General features: G+C 36.7%; 1 protein-coding gene across 8 annotated transcripts in view; it reads right to left on the bottom strand.

The window, feature by feature from the left end:
- The window catches only part of PANK1 (pantothenate kinase 1), a 71,821-nt gene that overhangs the window by 29,557 nt on the left and 20,609 nt on the right, over nucleotides 1-21,655 (bottom strand). For 6 of the 8 annotated variants that reach the window (XM_074233401.1, XM_074233402.1, XM_074233399.1 and 3 more), the window contains one exon: nucleotides 2,065-2,417. In XM_074233401.1, the coding sequence (XP_074089502.1) occupies nucleotides 2,065-2,417 (353 nt within the window). Of the gene's footprint in view, nucleotides 1-2,064; nucleotides 2,418-18,306; nucleotides 19,469-21,655 lie in introns of those variants that run through there. The other 2 variants (XM_074233403.1, XM_074233404.1) reach the window with 2 other exon arrangements.

Raw genomic sequence — 21,655 nt, 5'->3', positions numbered from 1 at the left:
GGTGAGGCAGCCCAGGGCAAGGTAGATTATGACTATAACAATGGGGAAGATAAGGAAATTAGGACACAGGTTAAATTTCCTCTTGCCCAAGGCAACACAACTGTTAAATATGAAAGCATTGAGTAAAGCATCTGTCCCTTGATTCCTAGTCCAACATTCTTTCCACTAGACTCAACTAAAGTTCATTTAATCAATAGCATGTTGAATTAATGCTATATATATCAGCTACAATATGGAGTAACGCTGTAGATATGAACTGGCTTGGAAGTTTAACCAACATTTGTAACATTGAGTTCCAAGCAATGTATTTACAGAATAGTATATAAATATCTTCCCAGAAGGATTATCTCATCATATCATAAATTCAGTACTAGAAACATCTTATCTAGTGCAGCCATTTCATTTTTTTATGTATGAGGGACCTGAAAAACCTTTAATGAGATGAACTTGCTCAAAATCTCATTGAAGGTAAGTGTAATTGTAGAGGTTTGAGTTATAAGTCTAGCATTCTTTGCAGGACATCATATTAGTTCTTCAAAAGCAAACCATTTCTATCTCATTTAATAAAACATTTGGCATCCAGATGGGCAAAGAAGTGTTGGTCCAGAATTAGGAATCAGAAAACTAGGTCAAATGAAGCCTTCTGCAATTTCTGTACAGTCTCTCTAGAGCTAAGAATTTTTTTTACATTTTCAGATAAAGTTTTATTGTATCTAAATATGTAAAAACCTCTTAGCAGCTCACAGGTTATTAAAAAACAAAAAGAAAGATATCCGTCCTTGGTCTAGGACATTAACCAAAACATGGAATCTTCTATTTACAGTGAATAGATATTATTCAAGACTCCTTGATATTATTCAAATTGACCTATAAATAACTGAAAATATTTCATTTTAATGCAGGTGTGAAATTACTAAATGAAACAATATTAAGAAAATAAGAGTAAGACTGGCAATCAGAATACCTGAATTCAAGTCTTGATTGTTCTTAATAATGAGCTATGGGTTTAATAAAATTTACTTATCTTTACAATGAAGACAGTAGTACTAGCACTGGGGTTCTTAATTTTGGGAGGCTAATACTCTTTGAGAAGTATCCTGGGGAAACCTAAAGACCCCTTCTAGAATATCATTTCTAAATGTATAAAATATATTTTATCTATTTATTTTAAATACATATAATAAACATTTTATTTTTATATTTTAAGAACACAAAGGAAACCAATCAAATCAAAATATAATTATCAAAATTTTTTTCTAAAACCAAGTTCAAGAGACGGCTAGGTGGCGCAGTGAATAGAGCACCAGCCTTGGAGTCAGAAGTACCTGGGTTCAAATCCGACCTCAGACACTTAATAATTACTTAGCCGTGTGGCCTTGGGCAAGCCACTTAACCCCATTGCCTTAAAAAAATCTAAAAAAAAAAAACAAGTTCATGACCCCCAAATTAAGAACCAACCAAGATGATCTCAAAAAGTGCCCTAAATTTCTAGAAATGCTTTGGGTCTGTGAGAAATAATGGGAAGCCTCTAAGTATTCTTCTAGCAGCTACTCATTATAAGATCATCAGACCTGTGGACTTCAGTCAGATAACCTATACTATACAGTTCACATAAGAGTTACCTCTAATAATATGTAATGCAACATTAAACTATGTTCTAGAAGCAAACTTTTTTTAGCAAGAAATTAATTTGATTAGTTGTGTAGTTTGCTGAGCTACATTCACATTTTAAAAAGATGAAGTGTCAAGATCACTAATACTTTTTTCCTTTTTTTAAGTAAGAATGAATGAGAGTGGTGCTGAAAACTGGCCTCAGAGACAGACTTGAATTTAATTCAACCCTGTGAACTTTTCTATGTGCTGTGTGACCCAGAACAAGTCATTCACCTCTCTAGGGTATTTCAGGCAACTCCCTAAGACCAGAATTTGCTAAATAGTTGTAAAAATAGAAGTAAAAATGCCTATCTGCATGTTCAGAAGATATTTTTTTCTCCCCAAAAGTTCCCTAACAGTAAAATCACAATTCAGGATAAAAAAAATGTTTTTAAAGCAACACCCACATACCATTCTAAAATCCTCTTCGAATTTGAAAGCCCCACCTCCTGTGGCACAGAGGGTCGTGTGAAGACTGGAGAAATTCTTTTCACTTCCCATCTGAATGAATCTATGCATGGCACAACTGGGGAATCGAATGAAGTGCAAGTTGCCTTTTCGCCCACACATAGTGACATTCTTGAGCTCCAGGTGCACATCTCGGATCCCAGTTTTCCCATAAGCTGTGTTAGAAGTCAAGTACTTCCTTATGCTCTTCAAATTCTCCACTTCCTCTTGCTCCTCCTCTGCTGTAATGTCTTTTGGTTCAAAGTAGACCAGTTTAACCAGTGTTCCACCAATGTCCATGCCAAACCATGGGAAGGCTAGAGGAGATAAGGGGGGGAATAGATAAAAAAAGAATTCATAAGATACTAAATGTCCCAAAATGGAACTCTGACCACTTCAATTAAACATATTATCACAATGCATAAATTCAGAAAGGTCAAGGTCAAAAATAGCACATGGAGGTCTCATAAAGCAGAGGTAAGGATTCCTGACACTGAAGGCTACATTTAATTAGCAAGCATATATTAAGCCCCCATTATGTTCCAAGTATTATGCTAGGTCTTAGGGTATACATGGAAAAAAGTGAAGCAGCCTACCCTAAAGGAGTTCATATTCTGTTGGGGAAGGTAACATGTGTTCATATAGCATCCAAATACACACACACACACACACACACACACACAAAACACAAAAATACAGAAATACTAGTAAGGGGAATGAGAGGGGAGGGAAGATGAAGAAAAGAGAAGTATCTGAGTTGCGTTCTATTGGAAATCAGTGTCTAAGAGGCAGAAGAAAGGAGGAAGTTCATAGATCATAAGAAAACTAAAAATGAACATGCCATTATGAGGTGAATACACATTAGAGGGTTGCTTCCCTACTTGGAAAACATTTTGTCCATATTTCCTTCTCTTAGAATCTCTGATTTTCTTTAAATTTCAGCTCATTTATTACCTACCTTTGCATGAGGTCTCACTTGTTACCCTCCTTCCATTAGGCTCATAGTTTCCATTAGACATTTTCCCTTTAGGAAAAAAAGTCAGTTTTGCTTCTAAATTTCTATTTCCAGTGTCTAAAATGCTTGGTGATGAACTGATTGTATTTGATCTGATTTTTTAATTAATTAATTAGCCTAGTAAATTTAGCCCAGGTGTGGTCCCCACTTGGGGGAGTGCTGGGTAGGTCCAACTTAAGACAGACTCTCAAGTTTTAATTATGAGTATTTACACCTCAGAAAACATCAAATGCTACAAATCAGAACTTGATTGTTGATTGATTGACTAGACTTAAGAAAATGATAGAGAAAATGTTAACAATTCAAATTAAATTTAATATTGTGATTTCTATACATCCCCTTTTCCCCTACAATGGCTGTACACTGCTCCAACCAAACCCCCAAAGAGGATCAATCAGGCTTGGACAGGGACCATCTTCTTGTTCTCAGCCTCATCAGAACAGCAAAGCTTTCCCACTAAGAATAATCTAGAATTGACATTTTTCCCAAGGCAAAAGGAACATAAAATATTTAACTAACAAAAACAATAACCATTAACACAAAGACACACCCTACATCATGCTGTCTCTCTTTTATATAGACCACTATCAATACAGGATAATTACAAATCTCCAACTAAGATTCTCTTAATTCTTCATTTTTTTAATTTTCACCAGTATTAGATATTCAAAATTCTATAGAATTTTATAGCACAAACCATATTACATAAATTCTCATTTGTTCCTCCCAATAACCTTTTTAGGGTGAGTAAAACAAAATATAAATAAAGTAACATTTATTAAGTAAATTCTTGACACTAGTAGGGGAGTGAAGGAAGGAAGTGGCAAATTAAATCAGACTGACACTGAATTCATATAGTTTACAGTCTAACATAGTACATCTTATGCTTGGCCCAGTCTGAGGAAGCATAGGGACCCTTCTTGGGATTATGTTTTTTAAATGCATAAAATAAAATATGTAGAATTAAATTCTTCATTGCAAGTAATAAAACTTTAAGTAGAAAGGGGGGGTGGATACATTCAGAACAAAGAGGAATGTAAACACAAAAGATATTAAAGATTCTTTTTAAAGTGTTATACAACCAGTCATGGAACACCTTTGTTCTATTAGAAACCAGGAGGGATGGGAATTCAGGGAAGCCTGGAAGGATTTGCATGAACTGATGCTGAACGAGATTCGAAGAACCAGAAAAACATTGTACACCCTAACAGCACCTTGGGGGTGATGATCAACCTTGATGGACTTGCTCATCCCTTCAGTGCAACAAGCAGGGACAATTTTGGGCTATCTGCAATGGAGAATACCATCTGTATCCAGAGAAAGAATTATGGACTGTTTTTTTTTCTACTTGCCCCTCTGAATTTTTTTTTAATTAAAGATTTTATTTATTTTGAGTTTTAGAATTTCCCCCCCCAATTTTACTTCCCTCCCCCCACCCCCCCACAGAAAGCAATTTGTCAGTCTCTACATTGTTTCTGTACATTGATCCAAATTGAGTGTGATGAGAAATCATATCCTTAAGGAAGAAAATAAAGTATAAGAGATAACAAGATCAGACAATAATATATCAGTTAGAATTATGGACTTTGAACAAAGATCAAAGACTATTATCATCAAATTAGAAAAAAAAAAGTTATGTTATTATTATGTAATTTCACTCTCATACTTTATTTTTCTTCCTTAAGGATAGGATTTCTCTCTCATCACATTCAACTGAGATCAATATATAAGATGGAACCAATGTAAAGACTAACAGAATGCCTTTTGTGGGGGGGGTGGGGGAGGGAAGAAAGAATGGGGGAAAATTGTATAACTCAAAATAAATAAAATATTTAAAAAATAAAAAATAAAGTGTTATACAAACAAGTGCAATGATAAAGGAGTTGGAGAGGAGAATACACATCACTGACTGGAAAAAACAGGAAAGGTTCTCTAAGAATGTGATATTTGAGGCAAGCTTTAAAGTATGGATAAGAATTCAGCAGATTAAGGGGGAGGGGAAGAAAAGGACATTCAAGTATAAAGAATAAATAGCCTCAGCAAAGGCACTGACCATCAATCAATCTAATGCTATCTCTAAGGAGAAATCTCTAGATCAGAACTCTGTCCTGACAATTTGTCCATGGCAAATGCAGAACCCAACACACATGGCTCCATTTTTCATCTGTAGATATGAATGGCAAAGTTAAGGACCTTGGTCAGGTGAAAGCAGGCACAAGTACCATGGAAGCCAGGGAAACTTCAAATCCCAGGATAGCAAAGCCAACATATCCCTATTGCTACCAATGGACAAACCATTCATCTATAGCCAGAAATATCCCTCCACCTCCATTCCTGTCTTCTCTGTAAAATCTTGTGCTTTCATTAGCTGCAGTTCTCTTTGAATTTCATTTCCCTCTTCCTTCCACAAGTCTATTTAGACAGCAGAAGTCTCTAATTAGGAAACAAAAATATCAAAAAGGTAAATGAGGAAATGGATATGAAAGATGTCATATAGACAGCATCCATACAAATTTGTACCTGATCACATCTGAAGTAAGGGAAAGGGAAGAGTGAAAGAAAAACCTCAAGATTATGAACATAGAAGAGCAAATTTGTGGGACCACAAACAAAAAAAGGAATTCAGTTTCAGGTGGAGATAATGAGTTCCATTTTGGACTAAATTTGGGGGTGCCAGTAGGATATTCAGGTACATTTGGCCTGGATATGCAGGTTCTTTATCTACTGGCAGCTGATTATCTACTATCATAGACAGAGCACTGGGCTTGGAATCTGAAAGACTCTCGATGAATTAAAATCCAGCCTCAGACACTTATTAGCTATATGTTCCTGGACAATGGCAAGGCATTCTAGCATCTTTGTCAAGAAAACTCCCCAGTAGAGTTCTGAAAAGCTAGCTGGGACTTAGAGAGTCTTATCCCTGGAGGTGGTTAACAATGGAATAAATAATATTACTAAGAGGGTCAGGGTAAACAGAGAAAACTAAGAATACCATTGTCAGATCCCTGAGAATACCTATTTATAAGGAGAGGCAGAAGATGAGGAGTCAACAAAGGAACAGTCCCTTCTCTAAGTATTGGGAAAAGGAGGATTAGAAGATTTTTCTGACTTTGAAAACAGAAAGTACTCTAACCACCCAATAGAAAAGAGATTGGCAGAGTAGAGTTCTATAAAGGTCAACAGGATAGAATCCTGATAAAAAACAAAAAAACAAGATCCCAAAAAAGATGAGATCTGATATCAGTCACTCAGTAATCTTTGAGAGAGACTAAAGAGTGGTGCGTAGAATCCAACTTCAAGAGGTTGAAGAAAAAGTAGACATTAAGGAAACTATAAACATTTTTACAAGAAAGGTAGCAGTGAAAGGAAGGAGAAAGACTGGGCAGTAACTGGAGAAGACATAAGGGAAAAGGGAAAGCTTTTCTAGACTTGAGGATGATAGATTTAGAGTTAGAAGACCATCAAGTTTAATCCCTTATTTTACCTCTGGGGAAAATTACTTCTGCAACTGCTAGTGCTATTGTTACTGCTACGGATGCTACTATGGCCACTACTATTGCTATTACTGATACTAAGACTATTGTTGCTACTGTTACAGCTATAGCTAGTGCTGCTGTTACTGCTGCTGCTATTACTAATACTTCTGCCACTACTGCTGCTGCTATTACTATACAGAAAGATTAAGTGGTCCCATGAGGTCACATAGCTAGTAAGCATCAGAAGCTGTACTTGAGCCCAAGTCATCTTGGCTGAAAGTCTAGTGTCCTATCTACTATACTCTGCTGCCAGGATATGTTTACAGGCAGTCAGGGAAAAAAATCATTGGCAAACTATTTAAGACAGATTAAAGATTCACAATGGAGAGATGACTGATAGAACAATGTTCTGGAAGAAGATCCCTCTTCTGTTCTATTTGGAAAAGTGTTGAGAAGATAATAATTCTGAGAAAGTTTAAGGACTGGGAGCAGAGTTGAAGACATTCATGAAGTTAAGAAGCATGAATTGGTAATTGGTAAAATTCAGTCAATTGCTGGAAAAGAAGCATGGAAATCAGTTGGGAAGCAGGGGTTACATAGGGAGGACAAACAAGTCTCCTGGAAAGAGTCCCAGGACATGGGGCTGGGGGGGGGGGGGTAATAATGTCCAAGCTGGGTCTAAAACAGGAATTCTTAACCTCCTTATTACTATAGAGGGTAACACCATCTTCTTTGTCCTTCAGGTTTCCAACCTAAAAGTCTTCCTAGTCTTCTTTCTCTCACTCTCCCACATCCAAGCTGTTGCCAAGGGCTGTGAATTTCACTTTTCCAATAACTCTCATAGATGCCCTCTTGTTTCCTCTGACATAGCTACCATTCTGGTGCAGTGACTTACCACCTCACAGTTGCACTATTTCAATTGCCTCTTGGTAGATCTGCCTATCTCAAGTCTCTCCTTACCCCAGGTTCCTCCTCCATTCAGTTATCAAAGTCATTTTCCTAAAGTGCAGGTCTGATCATGTCACTTCTCCCCAAAGCCCCCTCCACATACTCACACTCTCTCTCTCTCTCTCTCTCTCTCTCTCTCTCTCTCTCTCTCTCTCTCTCTCTCCTCTAGCAGTTTTCTCAACTCTAGTGGTTCCCTATTCCCTCCAGGATAAAACACAAAATCCTCTTTTTTGGTATTCGAACCCTAACCCTTTTTTAATCTGGTCTGGCCCCCTTCTACCTTTCCAATCTTCTTTCAGTTTACCCCCTATCATTTATTCTTTGATCAAGTGGCACTGGCCTCAGAATCAAGATTCTCCATCTCTCAATCTCAGAGCCACCATGCCTGGAATATTATTCTGCCTCTTCTCTACCTACTGACCTCCCTGACTTCCTTTAAACTACAACTAAAATCCCACCTTCTACAGGGAACCTTTCCCCAACTCTCTTAATTCTAAGAGAATTCTTGTAAATAATTTGTTGGTACATATTTGCTTACTTATTATTCTCCCCCATTAGACTATAAGCTTCTTGAAGGCAGGGACTATCTAGTGTTCTTTCTGTATCCCCAGTCTTCAGCACATATTAAGAATTTAATAAAAATTTATTGATTGATTGACTTTTGACAGTTCTGGTGAGGCCTATAGACCCTTCTTAGAGTTAGGAGTAAGAGAAGCAGCAACTACCAATGAAAGAGGTTACAGTAGAACAAAGCTCAAAGGGCTATAACACCATACCTACCCTTTGGCCTAGCAATACTGCTGCTAGGTCTATATTCCAAAAGAGATGAAATACAGAAAGAAAAGAATCTACGTGTATAAGGATATTTATAGCAACTCTTTTCTGGTGGCACAGAACTGGAGATTGAGAGGATGCCCACCAGTTGGGAAACAGTTAAACAAATGGTGGTATGTAAGATGAAATGTTATGATTAAGATGTTCTGTTATGGGAAATGATGAACAGGATGCTCTCGGCAGATACATGAGCAGATACAAGGGGAAGAAAAATCTGAAGGTCTTTTGATAAAGAATGCTATCCATCCCAAAGACAGAGCTGATGATGTCTGAATACAACTAAAATATACTTTTTTGTCACTTTTTTTTCCACTAGGTTTCTCTTTTTTTGTGGGGGGTATATTTATTTTTACAACAATACAATTGAAGTAATGTTTTTTAAAAGCTATACATTTTTAACCTATACCAAATAACTTGCTTTCTCAATGAGGGGAAGTAGGGCGGGAGGAAGGGAGAGAATTTGGATATCAAGGTTTCGGAAATAAATGTTAAAACTTGTTTATACATGTAACTAGGGTGGGGAATTTTAAAATAATTTTTTTTAAGAAGAAAGAGGTTGGGGCAGCTAGGTGGTGCAGTGAATAGAGCAAAAGCTTGGAGTCAGGAGTACGGGTTCAAATCCAGTCTCAGACACTTAATAATTACCTAGCCGTGTGGCCTTGGGCAAGCCACTTAACCCCATTGCCTTGAAAAAAATCTAAAAAAAAAAAGAAGACGAAGAAGAAAGAGGTTACAAAATATGTAAAAGTTTATGGACCATTAGAGGTGATTAGAAAAGGGAGGAAGTTTTGAGAGGAGGTAATTTGAATATGTCACTTCCTCCTCAGGTCATTAGCCTAGATACCTAAAATGAGAATGATTACAATAAAAAGTACCCTTACAGTAGAAGAGAAGATTCACACTTAAACCAAATTATTCTTAGTGCTTGCTCCTAAGATCTGCTTCGGTTCTTGGACTGATGGAGCAATTGTTGGGATTCTAAACTCCCCAACTCTGGAAAGGAAAAGAAAAAGGAGAATGCTTCACACCGCTAAAACCCAACTATACACCACTGTACCTTCAAACTGTATTTCACAGTATATATACAAATAAAAACCCACCATTATGCAAAAGTCAAAGTAGTCTTATGGTGGTTGAGCATGTAATATCATTCCATTAGGATTCAAAAGACCAGGGTTCTAATCCTTTCTCTATCATTCACTTTTATTATATCTAGTCAGTTACATCCCCACAGTAGGATCTCAGTTGCCTCACCTATAGAATGAAGCAGATTTGATTTTACAGTGTTTCATATTCTTTACAGAGTTATGATTCTATGAAAGTTAGCCCAGAGGTTCTTAACCAATTTTTGCTTTATAGGTCTCTTTGAGAATCTACTAAAAGCCTGAAGACCCCTTCTCAGAATAATGTTATAAATGCATAAAATAAAATACAAAAGAAATAAATTATATTGAGATAAAGATGTAATATTTTCCCATTCAAGTTCAAGAACCCCCTGAAAACTACTAATGGACTCTCATCTAAGATCTGCTAGGTCACCTAGTGGATAGAGTACTGGATTTGAGGAAGGAAGTTCAAAGACAATCTCAGATATATATTAGCTATGTGATTCCTAGTCAAGCTACAGTCTCTAAGCTTCAGTTTCTTCATCTTAATAAGAACACCAACCTAAAAAAATTGTTTTGAGAATCAAATGACATAACATATGTAGAGAGTTTTGCAAACCCTTAAAATTCTACATAAATATAAGCTATTCAGCCAGACTTTAGAAAAACCTTGCATGAACCAATGCTGAATGAAGTCAGCAGAACCAGGAGAACACTGTACATATTAACAGCAACACTGTGTGATGATCTATTATGATAGACACAGTTCCTCTCAGCAGTTCAGTAGAAACTTGTTATGAAAAATGTCATCCACATCCAGAGATAAATTATGGAGTCTAAATATAAAGCAAAGCATATTATGTTCATTTTCTAAAACTACTTTTGTTTTTTTCTTTCTTTCTCATTCTTTCTTTTCCCCCTTTTAAAGTTCTGATTCTTCTTTCACAACATGACTAATATGGAAATCTGTTAAATCCAAATGGATATGTACTGCCTATATCATATTGTTCATTACCATGAAAAGAGAGGAGAAAAAAGGACAGAAAAAACTTGGAACTCAAAAGTTTGCAAAATGATGAATGATGGATGAAAACTATGTTTGAATGAAATTGTAAAAAAAAATTTAAAATTTTAAAATAAATATTATATTATCGGAGCAGCTAGGTGGTGCAGTGGATAGAGCACTGGCCCCAGAGTCAGGAGAACCCAAGTTCAAATCCAGCCTCAGATACTTATTATCTAGCTGTGTGGCCTTGGGCAAGCCACTTAACCCTATTGCCTTGCAAAAAAACCTAAAAAAGATTATATTATATTAAATAAATATTATAACTACTATTAGAGAGGAATAAAAGGAAAGTTAAGCACCTGTAATAAAATAGGCTGAACTCTGCTCTACTTTGTAGTTCAATCTTGATATCACGTAACACCCACCTGTGAAGTGCAATAGATGTTGCAATCAATTCTTGGATTGTCTACACAATGTGTAGGCCACCTGGGTCTCTGACTACTTCTTGCCACTGCTACCTAAACTGGAGGTGATTTCACAGCTCCCAATTAGCAAGAGTAAGGAAGCAGAGTAAGAAAAAGTAATTGAATTTCTGAAACTCACAACTGCAAAGCTACTACAGTTAACAAAAAATTAAGGTGGAAGCCTCTTCTATTCATTATAGTAAAATTACTGCAATATCCTCAGATTTAATTAAACTTCAAACCTGAGAGTTCCTCTGTCTCAATCTCATTTTATGGACAATGAAATCCAGAGAATCAAAGAGACTGGAAGGATTCACAACAAATTATCTTTTTTCAGGGATGCTGGAGCCAGCTTGTAAAATTGTAAAATTTTCATTATGGCCTTTTACATCTTGGATATCAACAAACACAAAAAATAAAAACAGGGCTTGATTCACTGTTCTACTGATTGTCTGGAAATAAAAGTAATGGGAGTGGGGGGGGGTTAGTTATAGAGATAAAAAGTTAAAGATTTACCTTGGGAGGCAGCTAGGTGGCACAGTGGATAGAGCACTGGCCCTGGAGTCAGGAGTACCTGAGATCAAATCCAGCCTCAGACACTTAATAATTACCTAGCTGTGTGGCCTTGGGCAAGCCAAAACTTAAAAAAAAAAAAAAAAAAAAAAGATATACCTTGGGTACATCCCCCTCTCCCTATCAGAGAGCAGGTTGTTAAACATTTTTACTAATAAAACAATCTTATAGTTATGATTTTAAAAGTTTAAGCATCTGTGTGGAATTAAACCTAGTTGTTTTGGCACCCCAAGGGGAAAAAATGTAATTGTCCTCCATAACTCATGAAAATGAAAGAAAAATCCAGTTTAGTCACCACAAAGAACTACAATTCTGTGTTTTAAAGGTAGCCAAATGGATGGTTCTAGAAATAGAAGGCTATTCCATAGTGGTATTCTCCTTCCTTAATCGGCATTCAGTTGCTAAATTTCTAAAGAAGGGAATAGTTTTTGGGGGTTTGTTTTTTTTTTTGCCAGCCACCAGGTGCAATTTCACAAGACTTGGCTCACCTGCACATTCAGAACCAACTGCCACCCACAATAGATTACAAGCAAATGAAAACAAAGCAATAGCAAACTGCACCTTTCCAGCTCTAAACCCCTAGGCAGTTGCCTTATTTTTCTTAAATTGCCTCTAAAAATTAGACCAACTTATATCTAAATAAGAATTCAATCTAAATCATGACCCCAAAATAATGAGTTCTATAGATATGAGATGAGTAATTTTGCAGATCTGTCTCTTCCCTCTGTTATTAATTGGGAAGATCAGATTCAAAGGAGGGTCACATCTCTTAGGAATCCTTGACTGCTTTTCCCTTGGGAGGAGACCCAAACTCTGGGATCATCAGAAGGAAGAGGGGAAAGTCTTCTTCACTGAGAGGAGAGGCGTATAAGTCCCTAGTGCTTCACAATTTTTATCAAGTGAAATAAAATCTGTACTGTAAGAAATGTATTGTTGGTCTGAATATTTGCATGGCTGTGGAAGACTTTCTACCTATTCTGAAGAAACTGAGACATATATCCAATGACAAAAAAAGTTGAGTTCTTTCCTCTCAAAAAATGAAAGGAAAGCTTATTTTAAGTTATAAAGAAAATGGAACCACTTGGTTGAGAGATATCTCGCAAACACTTTGATGTTCTTGCTAAAACCAGAAATTTGGAAAGGTCTGGTTATCTCAAGTCCAAACATCCTTTGTCAATAACCGCACCCTCTCTACCATTGCCAAAGCTTCTGGAGAAAGTTTTCCCCTTTCTTTAAGGATGACTTCAGGTGTCATGTCCTCCATGAAGCTTTTCAAAATTATTCAGCTGGAAATAGTTCCTCCTCTTCAAATCTCTTTGGAATTTCTTTTATGTATTTATCACATTCCAAACAGTGCTGAGTTATATCCATCCTAGGCTCTATAATTCTTAAGCAGTCCAGATTCTGCTTCCTAATTTTTATCTCTTAAAAAATGACATTTCTACACAAGAAAAATAAGTATTTTTTAAAATCAAGCTTATAATACTCTGAATAATAAAAACTTAGAGCAAGTAAAAATTGTATTTGGTCCAAAAACAAAACAAAAAATATTTCCTCCTGTATCTATGGACAGAAGTAATGAACAAAGACATAGGAAAAAAATAAGTATTCTCAAACATAGCCATTTATTTATTTTACTGGACAATTCATTTTTCTTCAAAGGGAGGGCTAGGGGTAGTAATTCTTTAGACCCCCTAAAAGCCCATCAATTTAAAAAATTTTGTACAAGAAGCAAACAAATGTAGAAAGAGGACATAAGCAAAATAATTTCATTACCATCTTGTTAAATTACACATACAGCATATATATGTGCATATATGTGTATGTATACATAAATGAAACTTTAAAAACAGACTAAGTAAAAGTTCAGTTTTTAATTTAAATTTTACTATTTTTTATGATTAACAAGAATTTATTTTCTCTCCCTTGATACTATCCCCATCTCCCTGTTCAACAATAAAAGCCTTATAACAAATACGCATAATCAAGCGAATAAATTCCCACATTGGTCAAATCCAAAAAAAATAAAGATGTGTTTCATCTTGCATTTGAAGACCATCACTTCTCTGGCAGGAGATGGGGAAGTGAACTTCATCACTAAAAAATGAAGAAAACCAAGAAAAATGGAGAAAATAAAAAGGAGCTAACTTTTTCAATAATTAAGGTAACCTCACAAACTAGTGGAAGAATTTCTGGGCATCTTGGCAGATTACAAGCTCAGTAAGTAAGTCAAGTGAGCAATGGAAAACAAAAATGCTAATAAATTCTGAAGCATTAAAAGAGGGTCAGTGGGTAGCATTAAAAAAAATGACAGTCTTGTACTCTGTCCCAGTAGTGGATTGGGGGTACATTTTAGGAAAGACCATTTTATGTTTTGGAGCTCAATCAGGGATGAGTTACCAGGATAGTGGAATTATGGCATTCAAGGACTGGTTAAAGAAAATGGGGGCATCTGTATGGAGGGGAAAAACTTAAGATATCACAGCTATCTTTTAACCATCAGAAGGATTACCCTAAGGTAGGGAAATTAAGACTTGTTCTGTCTAGTCCAGGAGAACAGGACTAAGCACAATGAGGGTAGTTCTAAAAAATAACTTATTGACATAGTAGAGCTATCCCAAAGTAGATGGGCTGTGTTGACCCACACTGGATCCACCCACTAGTCATCTTCCTGCAAAGGAAGTTATTGGATATACTGGATAAAAGATTTTTGTTTGCAAACAGGTTGAACTAGATGGCATCAGGAAGTTCTTCCAACTCTTAAATATTCTTTGACATTTTATGATGCCATGTTTTGCTTTAGATGATTTTAATGTTTATTATTTCATTTCATTCCTGCAACAGTCTTATGAGAAACGATATGAGCCAGATGTGGTGGTACACAGAGGTAGCTAGCTAGCTCAGTGAATAGAGCACCGAATCTAGAGTCAGGAAGACATGAGGTCATATTCAACTTCATATACTTACTGACTGTGTCCCTAGGCAAAGTCACTGTGGAATGAGGTCCTTCTCCATAGCTGTCCTCTTCAAGGGCCCAATTTCCAAGAAGTTGACCAATCTAAAATTTCCCTAATTTCATATATACAACGAGCATCTGTTATACATGGCTGCCTGCTTGACTGTTTATAGTTTCATCTCTGTCCATTCACCAGACTGCAAGCTCAAGGACATTTCTACACTTTGCTTTACTATATACACTGCATTGTATTGTCAAAATTTCTCTTCCTTTTAAATACCCATGTGTCTGTGAGCATTTTTGCTATGTAAAGTATTACCTTGAAATTCCCTTACAAGGCAGAGTTGTGATTTACATCCAACACAGGAAGCCCAGCATGCACCCATTCTATTTACCTAATGCCTTAGGGACATTTGTGGTATTGGAGGGATACCAGAAGGAATTTCAAAGCAATTATGGCTTTTTTGAATGAGGTTTAATGTGATCATCTTGTTCAAAGTCCCCTCATAATTCCTAAAATGAAATAATAGTGGAGATTTCATCAATAGGATTAAACAGCTTCATGAAGCTAAAAATGACTCTGTGAGATGATAAGTGCACAAAAAGGGCCCAAATGATACTAGAAAAAACTCTGAGGAGGGAGAGTTTTCTCAGGAGAGGCATCTCCACAGAGAAAGCAGCACCTGAGTTGGGCTTTAAAGGAAAAATAAAATTTCAACTGTGTGACAGGGAAGAGAAGTTCCATTTTCTCAGAGTAGTCCCACCAGGAAACCACTAACTGTCTAATTTTCTATCTCACCTGAATTGTTATCATCTCCCTTTTAAAGAGGTCAAATTAAGACCCTGCACTCAGTTCCCAGAAGGAATTTCTCTTGACCATGCTTTTTCCCACCTTCTAGCCCCTAAGCACCAATCTTGTCATCCTTTTCATCCCTGTGCTTTACATTTTAAGAATCAGAAATGTAGGCAGGCAAGTCTGCCCATCCCCTAGCAATCCTATCTAAAACAATAGTGGTGTAAAAACACTGTTGGTGGAGCTGTGATGTGATTCAACCATTCTGGAGTGCAATTTGGAACTGTGCCCAAAGGGCTATAAAACTGTGCATACCCTTTAATCCAGCAATACACCAGTTTGTATCTCAAAGGGAGCATAAAAAAGGGAAGTCACATGTACAAAAATATTTTTGGCAACAATTTTTGTAGTAGTAAAGAATTGGAAATTGAGGGAATGCCCCTCAATTGGTATATGGCTGAAAAATTGTGGTATATGAATGTGATGGAACAACACTATTGTTCTGTAAGAAATCATAAATAAGTAGATTTCAGAAAAACCTAGAAAGACTCACACAAATTGATGTTGAGTGAAGTGAACAGAACCAGAATACTGTACACATAAACAGTAATATTTTGTGATAATCAACCATGATAGAGCCGTCTCTTCTTAGTCGTATAAGGATCTAAGACAATTCTAAAAGACTTCTGATGAAAAATACCATTCATATCCAGAGGAAAAAATTATGGAGTCTGAATACAGACCAAACCATACTATTTTCACTTCCTAAAATTTATTTTATGCTTTTTTTTTTCTTTCTCATGTTTTTCCTTTTGTTCTGATACTTCTCTCATGACATGACTAATATGGAAATATGTTTAATATAGTTAGTTGTACATGTATAATCTATATCAGATTACTCACTTTTAAGGGGAGGGGGAGGAAAAGGAGGAAGGGAGAAAAATGTGGAATTAAAAATCTTGACAAAAATGAATATTTTATCTTTAGATGTACTTCGAAAAAATAGTTTTGGGTTTTTTTTAGGGTTTCTTTTTTTTGCAAGGCAAATGGGGTTAAGTGGCTTGCCCAAGGCCACACAGCTAGGTAATTATGAAGTGTCTGAGGCCGGATTTGAACTCAGGTACTCCTTACTCCAGGGCCGGTGCTCTAGCCACTGTACCACCTAGCCACCCCCCAAAAAATAGTTTTTTATAATAAAAAGAATAATAGTTGTGCATATATAAACATTACTCCTGACTCCCTAAGAGGTGAAAGCAAAAGTCAAAGCACAACTCCCATATAGTCTGGTAAGGTTCTTGAAGGATATGTATGTTATAATGAGATGATTTATAATCAGATTGTAGATGGAGATCTAAGACTTAGATCTCAGCTTCCTCAGACATTTCTGGAAGAAGGTGACAAAAGTCCAGCTCACACTGTGCCAGTCATCTCCACATCAATACCATTTCAGGTCCTTGGATGTCTCAGGCAACAATTCCATTTACACTGTAATTGTTTCTGCTTATACAATTCCAAAGATACTCTTTGGAAACTGGTTCTTGTCAAGTAGTACTCCACCACTTGCAAGAAATCTCAAATATTTTCCAGCCTCCTTTGACAGAAAGGTATTTGCCTAAGCTAAGGAAGTCTTTCTGGAGTAAAAGGTCTTTTCTATACTCCAGACTAATCTTTGAAGACCCCCAGGACCCTCAGATAGAGAAATGCCTTTTTCCTGAAAGGAAATCCAAATGGACTAGTTTATATAATTTAAGGGTGATATAAGGTCAGCAACAATGGAAACTTGGGTTAGTTCCAGATAGATAGTCAGGTCTGTTTGTTTATCAATAAAGATCCTAATATAGCTTTGACTGGAGCTACTATTATCTTTATGAGAGTGGGGCACAAAAGCTTTGTGAAAGTTAATACATTATCTTCTCTTGACTTTGATCTTCCCATTAATCCTTTGAGGTACTTTGAGGTTACTATTATACTCATTCTACAGATGAGAAAATGGAGGCTGAGAAAGGTTAAATGTCTTTCCCAGAGTTACCTAGCTAGTAAGTATCTGAGGAAGGATTTGAATTAAGGTCTTCCTGCCCCCAGATCTAGCACTCTATTTCCTGTTCTACTTTTCAACCTTTGTAGATATTAAGTAATACTAGACACAATAGACACTAAGTAATAATGACAAAAACAGACTGGATCTATCATTTAGTGTCACTTCTATTGGCAGGTAGTCATATATTCCATCAAGGTGGGTCGCAGTCCTCAAAATAAAGCAATAGCTAATGCAAAAAAAAGTCACCCAATATACCATGAAGATAAAACTGCTTTGGCTCCCTATGGCCTCCAAAACTTGAGGGATTTTCTCCCTAGTTGAACTGCAGTTGCAGAAAACTCTTCACATCAACAGACAGAGGGATAATACCACCTTCAGTCCTAAAAATGTAATGAACTTATTCACACTTAAAAGATTTTTAGAACTGACTGCAAATGAGGAATGTTGTCCTGGATTAATTTATGGGAACTGCATTTATCAGTAGCCAGAATTGTGAAATATCTCAATATTCCAGATTTTAAAACAAGCAAAGTATATGGCAGATTTATCACCCCTGGATAATTACAAAACATAGTATCATTTCTGTTTTTTTTTTGTTTTTTGTTTTAGGTTTTTGCAAGGCAAATGGGGTTAAGTGGCTTGCTCAAGGCCACACAGCTAGGTAATTATTAAGTATTTGAGACCGGATTTGAACCCAGGTACTCCTAACTCCAGGGCCGGTGCTTTATCCACTGCTCCACCTAGCCACCCCACATAGTATCATTTCTGGAAGACCTTGTGAGACAAAGGTGATTCCTGTAGCAAATCTAGGTAGTTATAGGATGCAAATCAAGATGCATCAAAGATAAAAGGTAACAAAAACATTTCAAAAAGTATGATTAACTCACCTTGAGCAGAAAGAAGCTCTCCCTCAGGAACAATCATAAATTGGATATTCCTAGTCTGCTCCTTGACACTTGAAATAAAGGATCCTTAATTTAATGTCTGATTGTCCTACCTGATAAGGATGATGGGAACTGATGATAATGTTTCTCCTTCATTCTTGAAGAAGCCTATGACATCAGGGAAGTGATGCTATAACATGAAAATGAATTCGATTTGAGTGAGTGGAGGCTATGCTAAGCCACCAGCCTTACTTTCTCCTCCAGAGCCACCTGGGTCCCAAGGTCAGATAAGGGTCAAGATGACTAAAGATGGGCCTCCATTCGAGGCAATCAAGGTTGCCCAAGGTTGCACAACTAATAAGTGCTTGAGATTGGATTTAAACCCAGGTACTCTTGACTTCAGGACCAGTGCTCTATCCACTGTGCTATCTAGAACTAGAAAAGAACCTAGGCCATCTAATCCAAGCACTTCTTTTACTAGTGGGGGGGGGGGGGAATCTCGTCTTATTTAATGATACAGTCTTTGATCTTTATTGTGTACAAATCCTTCATTTTACAACTGAGAGCTTGAAATGATTCACTAGTTAGTGGCAGAGTAAGTTCCCCAATAGAAAGTCTGAATTTAGAATTCCCTAACCTGACTGGGAGAGAGAAAGTTTTAGGAGAGTGGGCAGGGGATTTGGTCCAACACTGTTTCAATTAGATGGTCTACTCTTGATATCCATTACTACCCTCCACCCCCACCCTAGAGCACCAATTGCATGTTAGTGAAACTATTGGCATTCAATGTATCATGCAAGTACCCCAAAGTATTTTTAAATAATTTCAAAACCCTCAACCTTAATGGACTTGCTCATACCAACGGGGCAACAATCAGGCATAATTTTGGGATACCTGCAATGGAGAATGCCATCTGTATCCTAAGAAAGAATTGTGGAGCTTGAACAAAGACCAAAGACCTTTAATTTTTTTTTAAAAAGTTATCTTATGATGTAATTCTGGTATATCTCATGCTATGTGTTTCTTCCTTAAGGATATGATTTTTCTCTCCTCATATTCAACTTAAATCAATGCATACCATGGAAACAATGTAAACACTAACAAACTGCCTTCTGTGGGGGTGGGGGAGGGAAGCAAGATTAGGAGAAAAATTATAAAATTCAAAGCAAATAAAATCTTTCAAAAATAAAATAATAATAATAACAATAATAACAATAATAATATTTTCAAAACCCAGTGTCCCATGGCTTAGGGAAAAAACCTGATTCCAGTTGCCAGGTGGAAAATAAAGGCAGAATAGGAAGAGCTGCCAGAGTGGTGGACAACCTCATCCTGCCTTTATTTTCCACCTGGCAACTGGAATCAGAAACACACATGACTGCTAAGTTTGGAGCTGTCAGAGGCCACTGCTGTGGCATCTTGAAAGAAAAAAAAAATCAAACACCCCATTTTCCCATGCCTTTCCAAAGAGGCTCTATTAGGCAGGGGGAAATACATTTATGGCTCTTATGAAAGTTAAAACCACCCTCCTTCACCCTAGCCTTCAGAATACATTTTTAAAAGAAAAAAAAATCTGAAAATTAACAGAGAAAACCCTTCCATGATGATACCATTTATTATTCATGTGTCTGGAGCACTTTGCTTCCACTTTCTCTCTTGTTCCTGAAAATTCAATTCAACTCATTGTGAGCATTTAAGTGTCAATAATGTGAAAGATCTTAGGGATAAAAGAACTTAATCAAAAAACAATTATTAAGAGCTTACCATGTATCTAGTAGTTAAGCACTAGCAATACAAATAAAATTTCTCTTATTTTTTTCTTTCCTATCTCATGGTTTTCTTTCTTTTCCCTTAGTCTTAATTCCTCATACAGAAAATGACTAATCTGTAATCATGCTAAACACAAATGTATATGTTCAATATTCACCAGACTGTTTGCTTTTGAGGGAAGTGGGGTAGGAAGGGAGGGTGGAAGGAAATTATGTAACTTATAAATATGCATATTCATGGACATGAATGATGAAAAACTTTTATAACATGTAATTGAAAAAATAAAATAAAATATCAATTGGGGGGAAAAAAGAAAGACAGTCTTTGCCCTCAACAAGCTTGCAATTTAAAGGCTAAAGATAAGACACAAAAAGAAAACTGACCTGGTAGCCCTCTTTAAATGAAGGCTTGGGGAGGAATTCTGCTCAGTCCTCCAATGAGAGAGAAACTGATGAGGTGGGAGTGCTGAGCCTGATGCAATCTCAAAGGGTAATGGAGTTTTCCTGATGATGAGGTTTTTCTGATGATGAGGTTCTTCTGATGATGAGGTTCTTGGGGGCCTGATGGAATCTATCTCAAAGGAGTACACCCAGGTGGGAAATGAAAACATGGCTGACCTCAGAGCCCTCTTTAAATGAAGGCTTGGGAAGTTCTTTGCTTTGTACTCCAGTTCTCCAGAGGCAAAAAAACAAAATCAAAAATGCTAACTTTTTTTATTTTACCAGCTGAGGGACATAATCCTGAACAAAGCACTTAAATCTCTTGGCACTTTCCTCATCTATGAAATGGTGATGATAACTATATTTAACTCACAGTGTTGTGAGGACTGAATGAGATATGCTAAGAAAATGTATGTCAAGGATTTTGGAAACCTGAAAGTCTACATGGATATTAACTATTATTAGTAAACTCTAAGCTACACACACACACACACACACACACACACAGACATGAATGACAGCAAAACTACAGGGACTGAAGAGGAAAGGACCAAAGTTGAAAAAGAAGGGATCCCATTCATAAAAGACATTTCATAGAAGATGACCCAAGCTTAGAATTGAAGGAAATTAGGGATTCCAAAGACAGAGATGACAGGAAAGACTTTTCAAAACGTAAGAGACAGTCTGCAAAGGACTACAGGTGGCAGATAGAATAGTCTATATAGGGAATTAAGTAGGCCAGTTGGATTGAAACAGAGTTCTGTGGGAGTGAGTGACTTGAGGAAGATCAGTGGGAGTCAGCTTTTGATGAACTTACAAACAAAAAGGCTATAATTTATTCTAGAGACAAATGGGAGGCCCTGGAGATTTCTGAACTGAGTTTATGGTCCAGAGAGAAAGAAGACTTCAGAGGTCAGAGCTCAACCTTTTCCATTTTTTAAGTATTATCTTATCTATTTTCATTCATATGCAAATGCATATTTTCAAGTTATAAAATTTCCTTCCACCCTCCCTTCCCACCCACCTCCCCTCTGTGGTGAACAGTCAGATTAGCGCTGTACATACATATATCTAATAAACATGTTTACAGATTAATATTAGTTATTTTCTGTATGAGGAATTAGGATTAAGGGAAAGAAATACATGAGAATTTTGATAAAGTTCATCAGATTCTGGAGGAGTGTGTGTGTGTGTGTGTGTGTGTGTGTGGTGTTTTGTTTTCTTCCTCTGGATAGGAATAACAGTCCACAGC

This window comes from Macrotis lagotis, chromosome 4, assembly GCF_037893015.1.
Source record: "Macrotis lagotis isolate mMagLag1 chromosome 4, bilby.v1.9.chrom.fasta, whole genome shotgun sequence".
Taxonomy (NCBI): Eukaryota; Metazoa; Chordata; class Mammalia; order Peramelemorphia; family Peramelidae; genus Macrotis; species Macrotis lagotis.
The sequence above is the reverse complement of the archived record's forward strand: the minus strand, read 5'-3'. Positions and strand labels throughout refer to the sequence as shown.